General features: G+C 48.2%; 1 protein-coding gene across 2 annotated transcripts in view; it reads right to left on the reverse strand.

Moving 5' to 3' along the window:
• Window positions 1-13,930, reverse strand: part of LOC119974374 (myocardial zonula adherens protein) — a 92,145-nt gene that overhangs the window by 11,692 nt on the left and 66,523 nt on the right. For both annotated transcript variants that reach the window (XM_038813169.1, XM_038813168.1), the window contains 3 exons: window positions 11,672-11,824; window positions 5,737-5,862; window positions 558-686 (listed from right to left, as the gene is read on the reverse strand). In XM_038813169.1, the coding sequence (XP_038669097.1) occupies window positions 558-686; window positions 5,737-5,862; window positions 11,672-11,824 (408 nt within the window). The remainder of the gene's footprint in view (window positions 1-557; window positions 687-5,736; window positions 5,863-11,671; window positions 11,825-13,930) is intronic.

A 13,930-nucleotide genomic window follows, 5' to 3' on the forward strand; every position in this document is an offset into this window, starting at 1 on the left:
ATGTTACTTGCCACTTGTCAGCCCAAGCCTGAATATGTCCAGGTCTTGCTGCACAATGTGGCAAATGGTTGGCTTGGAAACGGTCCCCATGGAGTTGGATATGTGGGGAGATATCTGGCCAGAACAGGTGCATGGATAGAGGAGGGAACCCAGTGCAATAGATGCCAAAGCCCTCTTTGTGATCCCTAGAGAAATGCTGCTGTTCCTCCTAGATCTTTTAGGAAAGTTACAGAAAATCCCTTTCCTGAATGCAAGGTTTCACTGAGCAAGGTGACCACAGTGTTCTCTCACTCTGTCTGAGGATCTTCATGACATCACTGAGTCCCTTCATTTTAATAAATTAATAATGCACCAAGTCAGACGGTTCCTTCAACTGCACACAAAGTTTTTCCCATGAAGGTGGCAGTCGGCAGGAATGAGGCGATAAGTTTGTCGATCCATCCGGATCTGTGCTGACACCGGCTGCGAAACTCGAAAAACATCCCCCATTCCTCAACAACTACATGACTTGTCATGAACAGAATGGTCAAGAGAAATATAACGCAAGTTAATAATACCTCCACCATTCGAGCAATGAATTGATCCAGCTCCTGAATCCTCCGGTCCCTTTCTGCTATTTTCTGTTCTGCTGCTGCTGCCTTCTTGTTGGCTTCTTCCAGTTCTTTGAGGGCCTGGTTGATTCGAGTCTTCATTTAAACAAAAATAATAATTTGTTATTGTCACCCTTTCAGGTTTCCAGCACAGAGCTGCAGCATTGTAATGTGTCAAACACAAAGACTGGCGGAAGGAGGGGATCGATACTGGGTGAGATGTTTGCAAGAGGAAGTGGACGGTGGGATTCTGGGAAAGGGGTGGGGAGGGGGTCTACGGTAACAAAAGGATGGGGTGTGTCTGGCGGATAGGCTGAACCCCCAGTCAGAATGGTGACGTGGAACTTGAGGGGGTTGGGAGGACCGGTGAAGAGAGCAAGAGCTTTTGCGCATTCGAAGAGTTGAGAAGCCGATGTGGTGATGCTGCAGGAGACCCACCTGAGGGTGAAGATGAGGCTTAGGAAAGGTGGATTGAGCCAGGTGTTTCATTCAAGGTTTGTTAGTCGGGCTCCAAGGGGTGGCGATGTTGGTGGGCATGCGGGTAAGGTTTCAGATGGAGAAGGTGGTGGTGGATCAGGGGGGCAGGTGCGTGATCGTTACGGGTGCGTTGGAGAGGAGACTGGTAACGCCAGTGAGCGTATATGCCCCCAATTAGGATAATGCGGGGTTTGTGAAAAGAACATTGGGTGCTATTCCGGATCTGGATACCCACGAGTTGATAGTGGGGTGCGGGGGAGAGGATTGGAGCACAGTACTGGAGTCAAGGATGGATAGGTCCCCGCCATGATCGCTGACCCCATCAGTAGGTGGGGGGGGGGGGGGGGGGGGGGGGGGTTTGAAGGTGTTGACAGGGCTCATGAGGGAGATGGGAAGGGGTGGACCCGTGATGATTTTTACACCCGAGGGATTGGGATACTTATTTTTCTTCCCAGTGTACAAGTTGTTCTAGAGGATTGACTTTTTGAGGTGGGAAAGGCACTGTTGGTCGGAGCTAAGAGGGCAGAGTATTCGGTAATTGCGATTTCAGATCACGCTCCTCATTGGATGGACGTGGTATTGGAGAAGGGGACAGTCCAGAGGCCAGGGTGGAGGATGGATGTGGGGTTGTTGGCGGACAAAACTTCTGTGATTGATGTGACCATCAATTCACTAGAGACACGATTGGAAGTAAGCTGTGGTTTTAATAGTCTTACAACGGAGCCAGCCTGCTACCAGAGGAACTGAGAGCAGGGATTACGGCTGCAGCACTTTATACTTCCGGTTGTGGGAGGGGCCATGGGCAGAGCCAAGGGTGGAGCCCTGTACAAGCTCCTCATCTCCCCCTATGGGCAGAGCCACGCAACGGCTCACATACAGAGCCCACAGAGACATAATACAATGCAATGCAATACAATGTGAATTACAATACAGTATAATTCACCAGAGTGATAAGATAATGAAGATGATTGAGGAGTGTGTGGGATTCAATTGTACAGGGAGGTCTCGCCATTGGTGATTTGGGAGGCTCTGAATGTGGTGGTCAGGGGAAAGGTGATTTTGTTTGAGGCCGAGGTGCAAATGGAGAAGAGGGAGGAATAGCAACGATTGCTGGAAGAGATTTTGGAGGTGGATAGGAGGTTCGTGGACCCGGGGCTCCTGGCAAAGAGGAAGGAGTTGCAAACGAGCATAATGGGGTTACTTCAGAGATTTGGGACGTTTTCAGGGTACAAATTAAATTTACGGAAAAGCTAGTATTTAATGGTCTCCTCTGGAAGTGGGAGCGGGGGGGGGGGCTGCCAATTTGTCTGGCAGTGTCTCACTTTAGGTAATTGGGGTGCAGGTGGCACGGGATTGGGCATGTCTCCGGATGTTGAATTTCACCAGCTTGGTGGGAAGTGTGATGGCTGACTTGTTGAGGTGGCACGATCGCCCTCTGTTGGCGGGCCGGGTACAGGCAGTAAAGGTGAAACATTTTTCTACGATCCTGGTTTCTGTTTCAGTGCCTGCCAGTCTTTTTGCCCGAGGTCTTTTTTAGGGGGTGGACAGGTTGATCTCCTTGCTTGTTTGGGCAGGAAAGGGCCTCCCAAATTTGATGTATTACTATTGGACAGCGAATGCAAAGAAGATTCAGGGATAGCATAGGGAGATGCGGGCTTTGATGGTGAGGTTGGAGGCGGACTCGTGTAGGGGGTCGGGTTGCGGTCGCTGGCAATGGTGCCGCTCCCAATGGCGTCAGGAAAATACTCGGTGAGTCCCATGGTGCCGGCCACGCTGAAGATCTGGAGGCAGTTTAGGCAGCATTTTAGTTTGGTAGCTTGGTTGGGGGGATGCCGATTAGGGGGAATCATGGTTCAAGCCAGGGAGGATGGATGCAACGTTCCGGGAATGGGAAGTGAGGGGGCTCAAGGAAATGAAGGATTTGTTTCTGGGAGGGCGATTTGAGAGGTTGGAGGAGTTGGATGAGAAGTTTGGACCGGCGCAGGGCAAAAGCCTTAGGTATACGCAGGTACGGGTCGTTCCAAGGAAAGCCTTCCTGACCTTCCCGATAGCGCCTGCCTCCTCGTTGTTGCAGGCAGTGCTGTCAGCGGAAGTGGGTTTGGGGGGTGGGTCATCTCGGTGATTTATGGGAGGATTGTGGAGGAGGATGAGGTGTCCATGAAGGGGGTTAAGTCAAAGTGGGAGGAAGAGATGGAGGTGGTGTTGGAGGAGGGCTTGTGGTGTGAGATGCTGCGGAGGGAAAACGCCTTGACCTCGTGTGAGAAGCTGGGTCTGATACGGCTGGAAGTATTGAACAGGATGTACCTTACAAAGTTTAGGCTGAGCCAGCTATTCGAAGAGGTGAAGGGTGTCTGTGATCGATGCGACTAGGGGCTTTTCACAGTAACTTCATTGCAGTGTTAAAGTAACCCTACTTGTGACAATAAAAATTATAATTATTATGTGTTTTGGGCATGCCCGAAGCTGGAAAGGTTTTGGAGGACGGTATTCAGCACCATTTCAGGGTTTTACATGTGGATGTGGAACCCAGTTCCCTAGAAGCCACATTCGGGGACCGGGATTCCCCGTCATGGGGCTATGTCCCCACGCCAGCGAGAAATCGGGTGCGAATCACTCTGGACTTTCCTGAAGAAAGTCCAGAGCGATTCACTTACCTGAAGGGGGCTAGCAGGGCCCCAGAGTAGTCCGTGCAGCTCCGGCTGCTGATAAGGGACCCGGCACTTCCGGCCGGGTGTCCGTGCATGCACGCGGTGGCGGCCCCGCACGGCATGGCCAACCCACACCGCAGACCAGCTCCCACAATATAGGGCTCCCACCCCCGAGATTGCACACGCCCGCCGATCGGTGGCCCCCCCCGGTCGCAAGCCTGGCCATCCTCGATGTTCCCCCCCCCCCCATGATTGGGGGTTGTCTATTTTCATTCTGGGGAGTTGGTTGCCGGGGTGGGGGTGGTTTGTGGATGCGTTATAAATTGTAAAAATGTTGAAAATTTGTGGAATAAAAATACTTTTTAAAAAAAGAGATAAAGCTGAAGCAGATGCACGTGGTCGCTGGAGTGCTGGTTTACTTGGGGCGGAACTTTACGGCCGTGTCATGGTGAGGCTGGAAAATGCATTCAAAATGCACATTGACGTCGATGGGAATGGAAGAGCCACGGCAGCCGGAAAGACCCTGAAATTCCGATCTTGGCCGTTCGCCACGTTTTTCCACCAAAGTTAGACGGGATCACTCCGCAGGGGCGGTTCCGCAATGGGTGAGGAACTGGGTTGAGTGGGTAGGCAGGCAGAGGGGTCCTTAGAATTGGGCCTGCAGATTTGGGGGGTGCTGTCGGGGGCAGCAGGGGGAGTTGGGAATAAGCCGAGGGTTGATTAGTCGGGATTGTGGGTTCTCTGCATGGGGGTGGGGGTTGGGGGGGGGGGGGGGGGTGTCCCGTGTAGGGCTTGGTCTAGGTGTTTAAAATAATTACGCTGAACTTAGGAATTGTTGTATTTCTTCTAACTCTTTCAGAGTAACTATTAGCATAACCCTGGCAACACCATACAAAGTTACCTATTTACATTGGATGGTTCCCACAGCAAATTATCCAGCGGAAGTTAGCACTTCTGGACAATTGCCACGTAAATCCTTACCTGGGAACTTCAGAGAGGGATTCCCCAGTGCATCTTTGGGATACTCCCCAAATCCGACACTGGGGAAGCAGGAAGTTACAGGCTGATATTGACGGTGGCCATTTAAAACCAACAGATAGAAGCAACAATAAAGATTATTTATTTATTTATTTAACTTGAGGGTTGAATTATTATTGATGCTTAAATGTAGGAACTAAATTTGGAAGACCAATCTCTCAACCAGAAGGTTTCAAGCAACAATTTTGCAATAGTAATGACGGAGAAGCTGTCCATGTTCATCTTCATTTCTCTTCTTAAAACCGACAGCAACTTCGGGAACTGCTTCTCATCTGTACATTTGTATGTTTGGGATATTTTAGCATCTATCTTACACCCGTAGGGACGTGTCAATTCAATCATTAATGTTTCGCTAGCTATAACATTTAAAATTAGAAGCGGCAGAATTCAGTGGGTTTCACTCTCTAGTTTGCTGTCTGGTGAGCCGTTCAGCACAGAGCACTGTAGTGTAATGGTGTAAACGCAAAGAGAGAGAAATCTAAAGTTTGTTCTTGAAGTGCTTCGCTTACTTGGGAGTGTCGGGCTTTCTACCAAGATCAGAAGCAACTTTGTCCTTGATGTTATCATAGTGGTGTGTGAAATCCTCACCTGGCTTTCAAAAGTCAGGGCCTTCACCATTCCATAGTCTCGTAGAGATGGAAGTGCAGGATTAAGTTGGGTCACTGATCATTAGGTGCCAGGGATGAGGTGGGTTGAAATAGTGATAACCTATTTCAAAACGGAGATTGGTAAAGGCTTGAACAAAGACCCCCCCCACCCCCGCCCAATCAGGAATCCTGTGTTCTTCTCCCGTTACAGGTTAGGTGGATTGACAATGCTAAATTGTGTCCAAAGATGTGTAGGTTAGGTTACGGGGATGGGGTGGGGGAATGGACCTAAGTAGAGTGCTGTTTTCGAGGGTCAGTGCAGACTCGATGGGCCAAATGTCCTCTTTCTGCACTGTAGGGGTTCTCTGATTCGAGGGGCACAGCAGCCATACATACCTGTATGGCTTCCATTTCAGCCTGGTGTTGCTCCTTGGCCTCTTTCAGTTTAGCTTCATATTTATCATAGAGTTTCCTGGTCATATCTCGCATTGCACTGGCATTGGCTTCCTGAGATGATTCTATCTGTAATACGGTGAAAAGAAATAAATACAGAAGTGAATTATTTAACTCAATATGAATTACTACTACTAGGGTATTTTCACAGTAACTTTATTACAGTGTAAGCCTACTTGTGACAATAATAAACATTACTGTTATTATTAGATTTTGATGTGATAGGGTGGCACAGTGGCACAGCGGTTAGCACCGCTGCCTCACCGTCAAGGACCCGGGTTCGATCCCGGCCCCTGTCCATGTGGAGTTTACGCATTCTCCCCATGTCTGCGTGGGTCTCACCCCTACAACCCAAAGATGTGCAGGGTAGGTGGATTGGCCACGCTAAATTGTAAATTGAGATCCTGACAGATACCTGGTCTTCAAGGGATTCAGACCCTTCAACACAAGCAGATATGAACAGTGTGTAAGAAGGCATGGTATTGAAACACAACTCCATGGGTGCGATTCTCCGACCCCCACGTCGGGTGGGAGAATCGCGGGAGTGCCGGGCGATTCCCGCCACGCTGCCCAAGCACCCGCCCGTGTTTCTCCCACCTCCCCCAAAACGGCATGCTGCGTTTCACGACAGGCCGCTCGGTGAATCGCCGCTCACCGTTTCTAACGGTCGAGCGGCAATTCTCCGGCCCGAATGGGCCGAGCGGCCTGCCCAATCCGACGGGTTCACACCGGTGCCAACCACACCTGGTCACTGCCGGCGTGAACAGCGTGCGAATGTGCGTGTGCGGCCTGTGGGGGGGGGGGGGGGGGGGGTATGGAGAATCGAGCACCAGGGGTCGCTCAGTAGGGGTCTGGCCCGCGATCGGTGCCCACCGATTGGCGGGCCGGCGTCTCTAAAGGACGCACTCTTTTCCTCCGCCGCCCCGCAAGATCAATCCTCCATGTCTTGCGGGGCGCCTGCGGGGAGGACGGCAACCGCGCCAACCCGCGCATGCGTAGGTGATGTCAAGTATGTCATAATTTACGCGGCGCCGCTCCTAGCCCCCTGGGGATGGGAGAATAGGGGGCGAGGAACAGCCTCCGACGCCGGAGTGAACCACTCCGGTTTCCACTCCGGCATCGGCACTTAGTCTCCCGTTGGGAGAATTTTGCCCCATGTATGTGGGGAGGACCGTGCCTGGACTACTGCTGTACTCAACACACAGGTAGTCGATGAGCGGATTTTACTGTGATCAGATTGAATAGATTAGCTGCTCATTATCTCCAGAACTCTCCAATTTAAGCAGTGTAGTTATAGAGGGCGGCTTGCTCTTTATGGAGTTTGTTCAAAGATTGCCATGTAGAGTATTTGCACTGTTGTCAACTGCAGTTGTGACATCAGCGGCAAATTGCCAATGACTCGAAAAGGTCTCACTAAAGGTTAACATGTAGGTGCAGCAAACAATTAGGAAGGCTAATGGTGTGTTAGCTTTCATCGCAAGAGAATTGGAGTACAGGGGTAGCGAAGTCTTGCTTCAATTGTATAGGAGCTTGATTAGATCACACCTGGAGTAATATGTGCAGTTTTGGTCCCCTCCCTTAGGAAGGATATTATTGCCACATAAGACAATAAAACATAGAAGCAGAAATTAGGCCCCTCAGCCCATCGAGTCTGCTCCACCATTCAATCGTGGCTGATATGTTTCCCATTCCCAGTCTCCTGTCTTCTCCCCATAACCCCTGATCCCCTTATTATTCAATAACCTATCTATGTCTTAAAAACACTCTGTGATTTGGCATCCAAATTCTTCTGCGGCAAAGAGTAATCCACAGATTCACACCCTCTGGCTGAAGAAATTCCTCCTCATCCCAGTTTTAAAGGATCGTCCCTTCAGTCTGAGGCTGTGCCCACGGGTTCTAGCTTTTTCTACAGTGGAAACATCTTCTCCACATTCACGCTATCTAGACCTCTCAGTATCCTGTAAATTTCAATAAGATCCCCCCCATATCCTTTTAAACCCAGAGTCTTCAGCCACCCCTCATATGACAAGTTCTTCATAAAGGGATCATTCTTGTGAACGTTTTGTGGACCCTTTCCAAGGCCAGCACGTCCTTCCTTAGATACGGTGCCCAGGCAGCTCACTATACTCCAAATGGGGTCTGACCAGAGTCTCATACAGTCTCAGAAGTACATCCCTGGTCTTGCATTCTAGCCCTCTCGACACGAGTGCCAACATTGCATTTGTCTTCCTAAACGTTGACTGAACCTGCACGTTAACCTTAAAAGACTCTCGAACAAGGACTCCCAAGTGCCTTTGTGCTTTTGATTTCCTAAGCCTTTTCCCATTTAGAAAATAGTCTATGCCTCCAATCTCCCTCCCAAAATGCATAACCTCACACTTTTCCACATTGTATTCCATCTGCCACTTCCTTGCCCACTCTCCTAACCTGTCCAAGTCCCTCTGCAGCCTCACTGCTTCCTCAATACTACCTGTCTCTCTGTGCATCTTTGTATCATCTGCAAACTTAGCAACAATGCCCTTAGTTCCTTGTTCCAGATTGTTAACGTATATTGTGAAAAGTTGTGGTCCCAACACCGACCCAAGGCACACCACGAGTCACTGGCTGCCATCCTGAAAAAGACTCCTTTATCTCTTTATACAGGGAGTGCAACGAAGGTTCACCAGACTTGTTCCGGGGGTGGCGGGACTGTCTTATGAAGAGATTGGGGAAACTGGGCCTGAGTTCTCTAGAGTTTTGCAGAAAGAGAGGTGACCCCCATTGAAACCTACAAAATACTTAAAGGGTAGAGAGGATAGATGCAGGCAAGATGTTTCCCTTGGTTCAGGAGTCTAGAACCAGGGGGAACAATTTCAAAATAATGGGGAAGCCACTTGGGACTGAGATGACAAGAAATTTCTTTACACAGAGGGTGTTGAAGCTTTGGAATTCTCTACCCCGGAGGGCTGGCGGAAGCTTTGCCATTGAAGTATGTTTAAAGCAGAGATTGATGATTTTTAAATACCAATTACACAAAGGGCTAAGAGGATAGTGTGTGGAAAAAGGCATTGAAGTGGACAAGCAGCCTTGATCGTACTGAATGGTGGGGCAGGGTTAATTGGGTGAATGGCCCACTCCTCGTGCTACGTTCCTAATTCCTGTCCTGAGCGCGGAAACCCACTCCCGACAACAGCATAAAAGAATAGGGGCGCGATTCTCCCGAGTTACGAAAACTCGGGAAGCTGGCGTCAAAAACGGGCGCGTTTGACGCCAGCCTCCGCCCCCCCCCCGACCGGGAACCGATTCATCGCCCCGGTCAGGGCTAGCATCGCGCGTCCGTGAACTCCGGCAAATTTCGTTAAGCCCGCTAGCCAGAGTTAGCGACGGCTGACGCGTCAGATGACGTCAGCCGCGCATGCGCGGATTGATCAACTCCAACCCGCGTATGCGCAGATGACGTCATCGCGCTTGTGCGTGAAACACGCGCATGCGCGGGCCATTATGCCCCGCAGAAGCCCCGCGGATGGATCCATCGGAGCGGCGGAGGGAGAAAGAGTGCGCGGGGTAAGTACCCGCTGCCCGCGATCGGTGCCCACCTGTACCCTTTCTTTTACATCCATGGCAGATATCGCAACAAATCATCATTTATTGTGTTAAAGAATTAATGTAATTGTACATGGAAATACGCTGAAAGATAGCAGACAGACGGGCAATCGGTGCCCACCGATCGCGGACCCATGGCACCCTTGGCACGGCCAATCAGTGCCATGGTTCCAGAGAACATGACTTTACGGCCGTTTTTACGAACGGTCAGAGCAGGTGTGTTTTACGCTTGTAAAAACAGCCGTAAAGGCCTTGGAAATTGGCCCATCGGCCAGGAGAGAATCACTGCTCGCCGTAAAAAAACGGCGGGCAGCGATTCGTGTCGGGAGGCGGGCGTGGGGGGGGGAAGAATAGCGGGAGGGCGTCGGACCAGCGTGTCCGTAAAAATTTACGCCGCCCGCTATTCTCTGAATTTTTGTGAGAGCGGAGAATTGCGCCCAAGGTTTCTCAGTACAGGTGGCCCAAGTGCCTGAAACACTCATTTCTGCTCTCTCCCAAGTTGTTAAAAGCACAGCCAAGCATCCTCAAGACACAGGGCCAGAATTTACATCAGGCTTCGGGATCCTGACATAGAGGCTGCATGACGACAAGCAAATAAATTACAATAATAATTACAATCCAGGCCAAGAATGCAGATTTGACCTGAAGTTTGAACTCACTCTAGTTCAGTGCAATTGCTGAACATTGTGCCTGAGAATATCTCTGAAACACTGTGACACGTTTACAGGTGTGAAATTATTAAACAAAAATATGAGCTTTCATGACTTCACCTACATTATTTAGCACCTCTTGTCCAGTCATGAGTAAAATAACAGCCTGCAAATTCCATTAGCTTGGCAGCATTTAGGATAATCAGAGCAGCGACTTCACTTAAAGCACAAAGGGGCTGCTTTAGCACAGTGGGCTAAACAGCTGGCTTGTAATGCAGAACAAGGCCAGCAGCGCGGGTCAATTCCTGTACCGGCCTCCCCGAACAGGCGCCAGAATGTGGCGACTAGGGGCATTTCACAGTAACTTCATTGAAGCCTACTTTTGACAATAAGCAATTATTATTATTAAGTTCTGCCTCATAGTTCTGACCAGAAGGCAAATATTAACTTCAGCTATTTGAGCGATCAGTGGGTTTTTTCACATTTCAGCCTCTTGTAAAGCTTAAGCTGTGAATGCTGCAGTAATGCTAATGTTTAAATAACAATTATTCTGGGCAATGGTTAGAAGTAAAAGCCAAATTATGGCGCGAATGTGAATTTCGAAAAAAAAAGTACCTGCGAGCAACTGATATCATTTTAAAGGTATCAACACCTTTTCCTGTGGACTGCAGTGATTCAGTATCACCTCCTCAAGAGCAAGTAGGATTGGGCAAGTGTTGGCCGAGCCAATGACTTCCACATCCCGTGAACAAATAAGTTTTTTAAAACTGTCCTAATCTACGGAAAAGGTCAGAGCCTGGTTATCATCAGTTATGTACTGAAATCGCCGGTCTGTCTGCTATCTTTCAGCGTATTTCCATGTACAATTACATTAATTCTTTCACACAATAAATGATGATTTGTTGCGATATCTGCCACGGATGTAAAGGAAAGGGTTCAGGTATGAAGAGTTCTTTGGATAGACAGGGAAAAAAAACTAGAGTCAAAAGCTTAACTCACTCACTTGCAGGGTTGCTGTGTGTGCAAGAAACAACTACAAGAGTAAAAGGATAAATCATAGGAATGTACGATTCAGAGGGTAAAGCTTCAACAACCAAGGGGATATATAGGAAAAGACAATTTCCCACAATTTCCCATGACTCATATGCATTATATCAATTTCCCAACATTGTACACAAATTCTCACTATTTAACTTTTTTTAAAATAATAATCTTTATTGTCACAAGTAAGTTTACATTAACAATGCAGTGAAGTTACTGTGAAAAGCCCCTAGACGCCACACTGCAGCGCCAGTTCGGGTACACGGAGGGAGAATTCAGAATACCCAATTCACCCAACAAGCACGTCTTTCGGGACTTGTGGGAGGAAACCGGAGCACGCGGAGGAAACCCCGGAGGAAACCCACGCAGTCACAGGGATAACGTGCAGACTCCACATGGACAGTGACACAAGCCGGGAATCAAATCCGGGACCCTGTCGCTATGAAGCATCAGTGCTAACCACTGTGTTAACGTGCCGCCCGGTACTTAACGGGGGCTCTAGTACAATATTCAATACAAGGGTAGGTATTGTATCTGGTCTATTATTCAGGCTGTTTGCTTAAAACCTCACTACATGTGCAGTGATGCCTCAGAGCATTGATTACCTTAAGTTTCAGGATCTGATTTTCATCTTGCGCACTCTGTATCTGCTGCTCCTTCTCTTTCATTTGCTCCAGTGACTGGTGATATGTCTTTCGGAGTTCTTCAATTTCCTCCCTTCTCTTCGTGGCATCTGCTGCTGAATCTAAGAGAGATTTCTGGGGGGAAAAAACAACGTGCCCAGTCACACATCCTGTTCTGCTGTGTACTTTGGGAGCACATGCCAACCAGGAGTTCTGGGAACAACTGCTTTGACAGTTAGTCAAAAACACCGATTACATGTAAATAATTAAAACCGTGATGATATTTAGTATAAAACATGACGCCAATAAAACACTTAAATAGTTAAGGGGAAGTATATTCGATATTGAGATTGTGGTGGCGGGGGGGGGGGGGGGGGGGGGGTCTACTCTTGCTACGATATGTAAATGTATGGTCTTTTCGTAAACTTTGCAAAAAAAAAGCGAAACAAAAATATTTTTAAAAATACACCAATTACAGGAACACACAGTTTGTTTCTTCGTACCTGACTTACGTATTTTAATGATGCTTTGAAAGAGCTGTGCTGTAGTGTGAGGATCATCCAGTGCCCGGGGCACTGGACTAGGGGATGGTAGAATAGGGCTGCACCTACACTTATTCCAAATCAGCAGTTGGTACTCGAAGCATGAATGTTAAATGCAGGAATCTACCATAAGATCTCTCTGTCTACTGAACCATTCTTGTTACCAAGATGGTGCGGTAAAAGCACCGTTATCACTGTATCTGTGCAGCCGATGCAGGTCTGACTGGACTGGCACATAAACATTTTGATAAATTCTGGGAGTTCTATAGAAGCCTGAAGTTGCAGGTTTCTGCTCACACTGTGATCTTATGCGGGTACAACCTACAAACATCCGATTCCATTCTTTTAGAGTATCAAAATTGATAAATCCACGTATCCATCGAGTCTTTCTTTACTATTAAATATCTACACTTTTCAAACCTAAGATTGCTCTCATTGTGGGGTGGAAACTTTAAACTGTGGTTTCTGGTGACTTTCTGCAATGATGTAAACAGGCAAGATCAAATAATTCTCCTGGTTTATCTCTAACTATATTTAGTGCCACTGGGAATTGAGGAACAATGGAAAAGGGCAGTCAGTTCTATATTTTTGTCGTATATTTCCTTTCATTAGATGTGGTTGTCACTGGCAAGGCCAGCATTTGTTGCCCATCCTTAATTACCCTGAACCCACAAGGTTGCTAGGACATTTCAGAGAGCCGTTAAGAGACACAAGAGTCACATGTGGGCCAGGCCAGATAAGGACAGCAGATTCCCTTCCCTAAAGGATGTTAATGAACCAGGTGGGTTTTTATGATAATCAATGATAGTTTCGTGGCCACCTTTACTGAGCTAGGCTTTACACTCCAGGACTTATCAATTGACTTTGAATTTCACCAGTTGGGGTGACGTGGTGCCGCAGTTACGCTGTACTGTTTCCTCACGGCACTGAAGACCCAGGTTCGATCCCGGACCCAGGTGACTGTTCTGTGGAGGTTGCACATTCTCCCCATGTCTGCATGGGTCTCACCTCCATAAAACCCAAATATGTGCATGGTAGGTAGATTGGCCATATCTTTTTATTAAAACAGTAAAATAACTAGATTGGCCACGCTAAATTGCCCCTTAATTGAAAACAAAATTAATTGGGTACTCTAAATTTATTTTAAAAAAGAATTCCACCAATTGGCATGGTGGGATTTGAACCCATGTCCCCAGAGCATTAGCCTGGACCTCTGGATTACTAGTCCAGTGATGGTCCCACTATGCCACCATCTCCCCCCACCTCTAGCACCCATTTGACACTATTGCGCAAAGTCAAAATCTACCCCACTATTGCTCGAACCTTCAGCGCCATCTGGAGAGTTAGTGGGGAACACATTCCCGCCGACGCCAACAGGCCTGGTTCTGCGTTAATTGGCAGAAGCCATCACTGGCACCACCATGAAATTCTGGCTGATATTTCATTTCTACCCCCTGCTGTCTCCTGTGGTTTTGAAGTTTATTCAAATGTGCTTTCAACCTAGCATTTAAAATTTCAGGCTGCCTTACGGCAGGATATCGCAGGTCCCCAGAGGTACTGATAAAAATTGCACAACTTCAGCCTCCTGTTTTGGGATTCCCTTTGACAAATCACAAGCAAGCACAGCCCAGGGCTATGGTAAATGAATAAAACAGATATGTTGCATCGGTTTTTGCAATAGGGAACACAAGTAACTTAC

This window comes from Scyliorhinus canicula, chromosome 12 (genome assembly GCF_902713615.1).
Source record: "Scyliorhinus canicula chromosome 12, sScyCan1.1, whole genome shotgun sequence".
Taxonomy (NCBI): domain Eukaryota; kingdom Metazoa; phylum Chordata; class Chondrichthyes; order Carcharhiniformes; family Scyliorhinidae; genus Scyliorhinus; species Scyliorhinus canicula.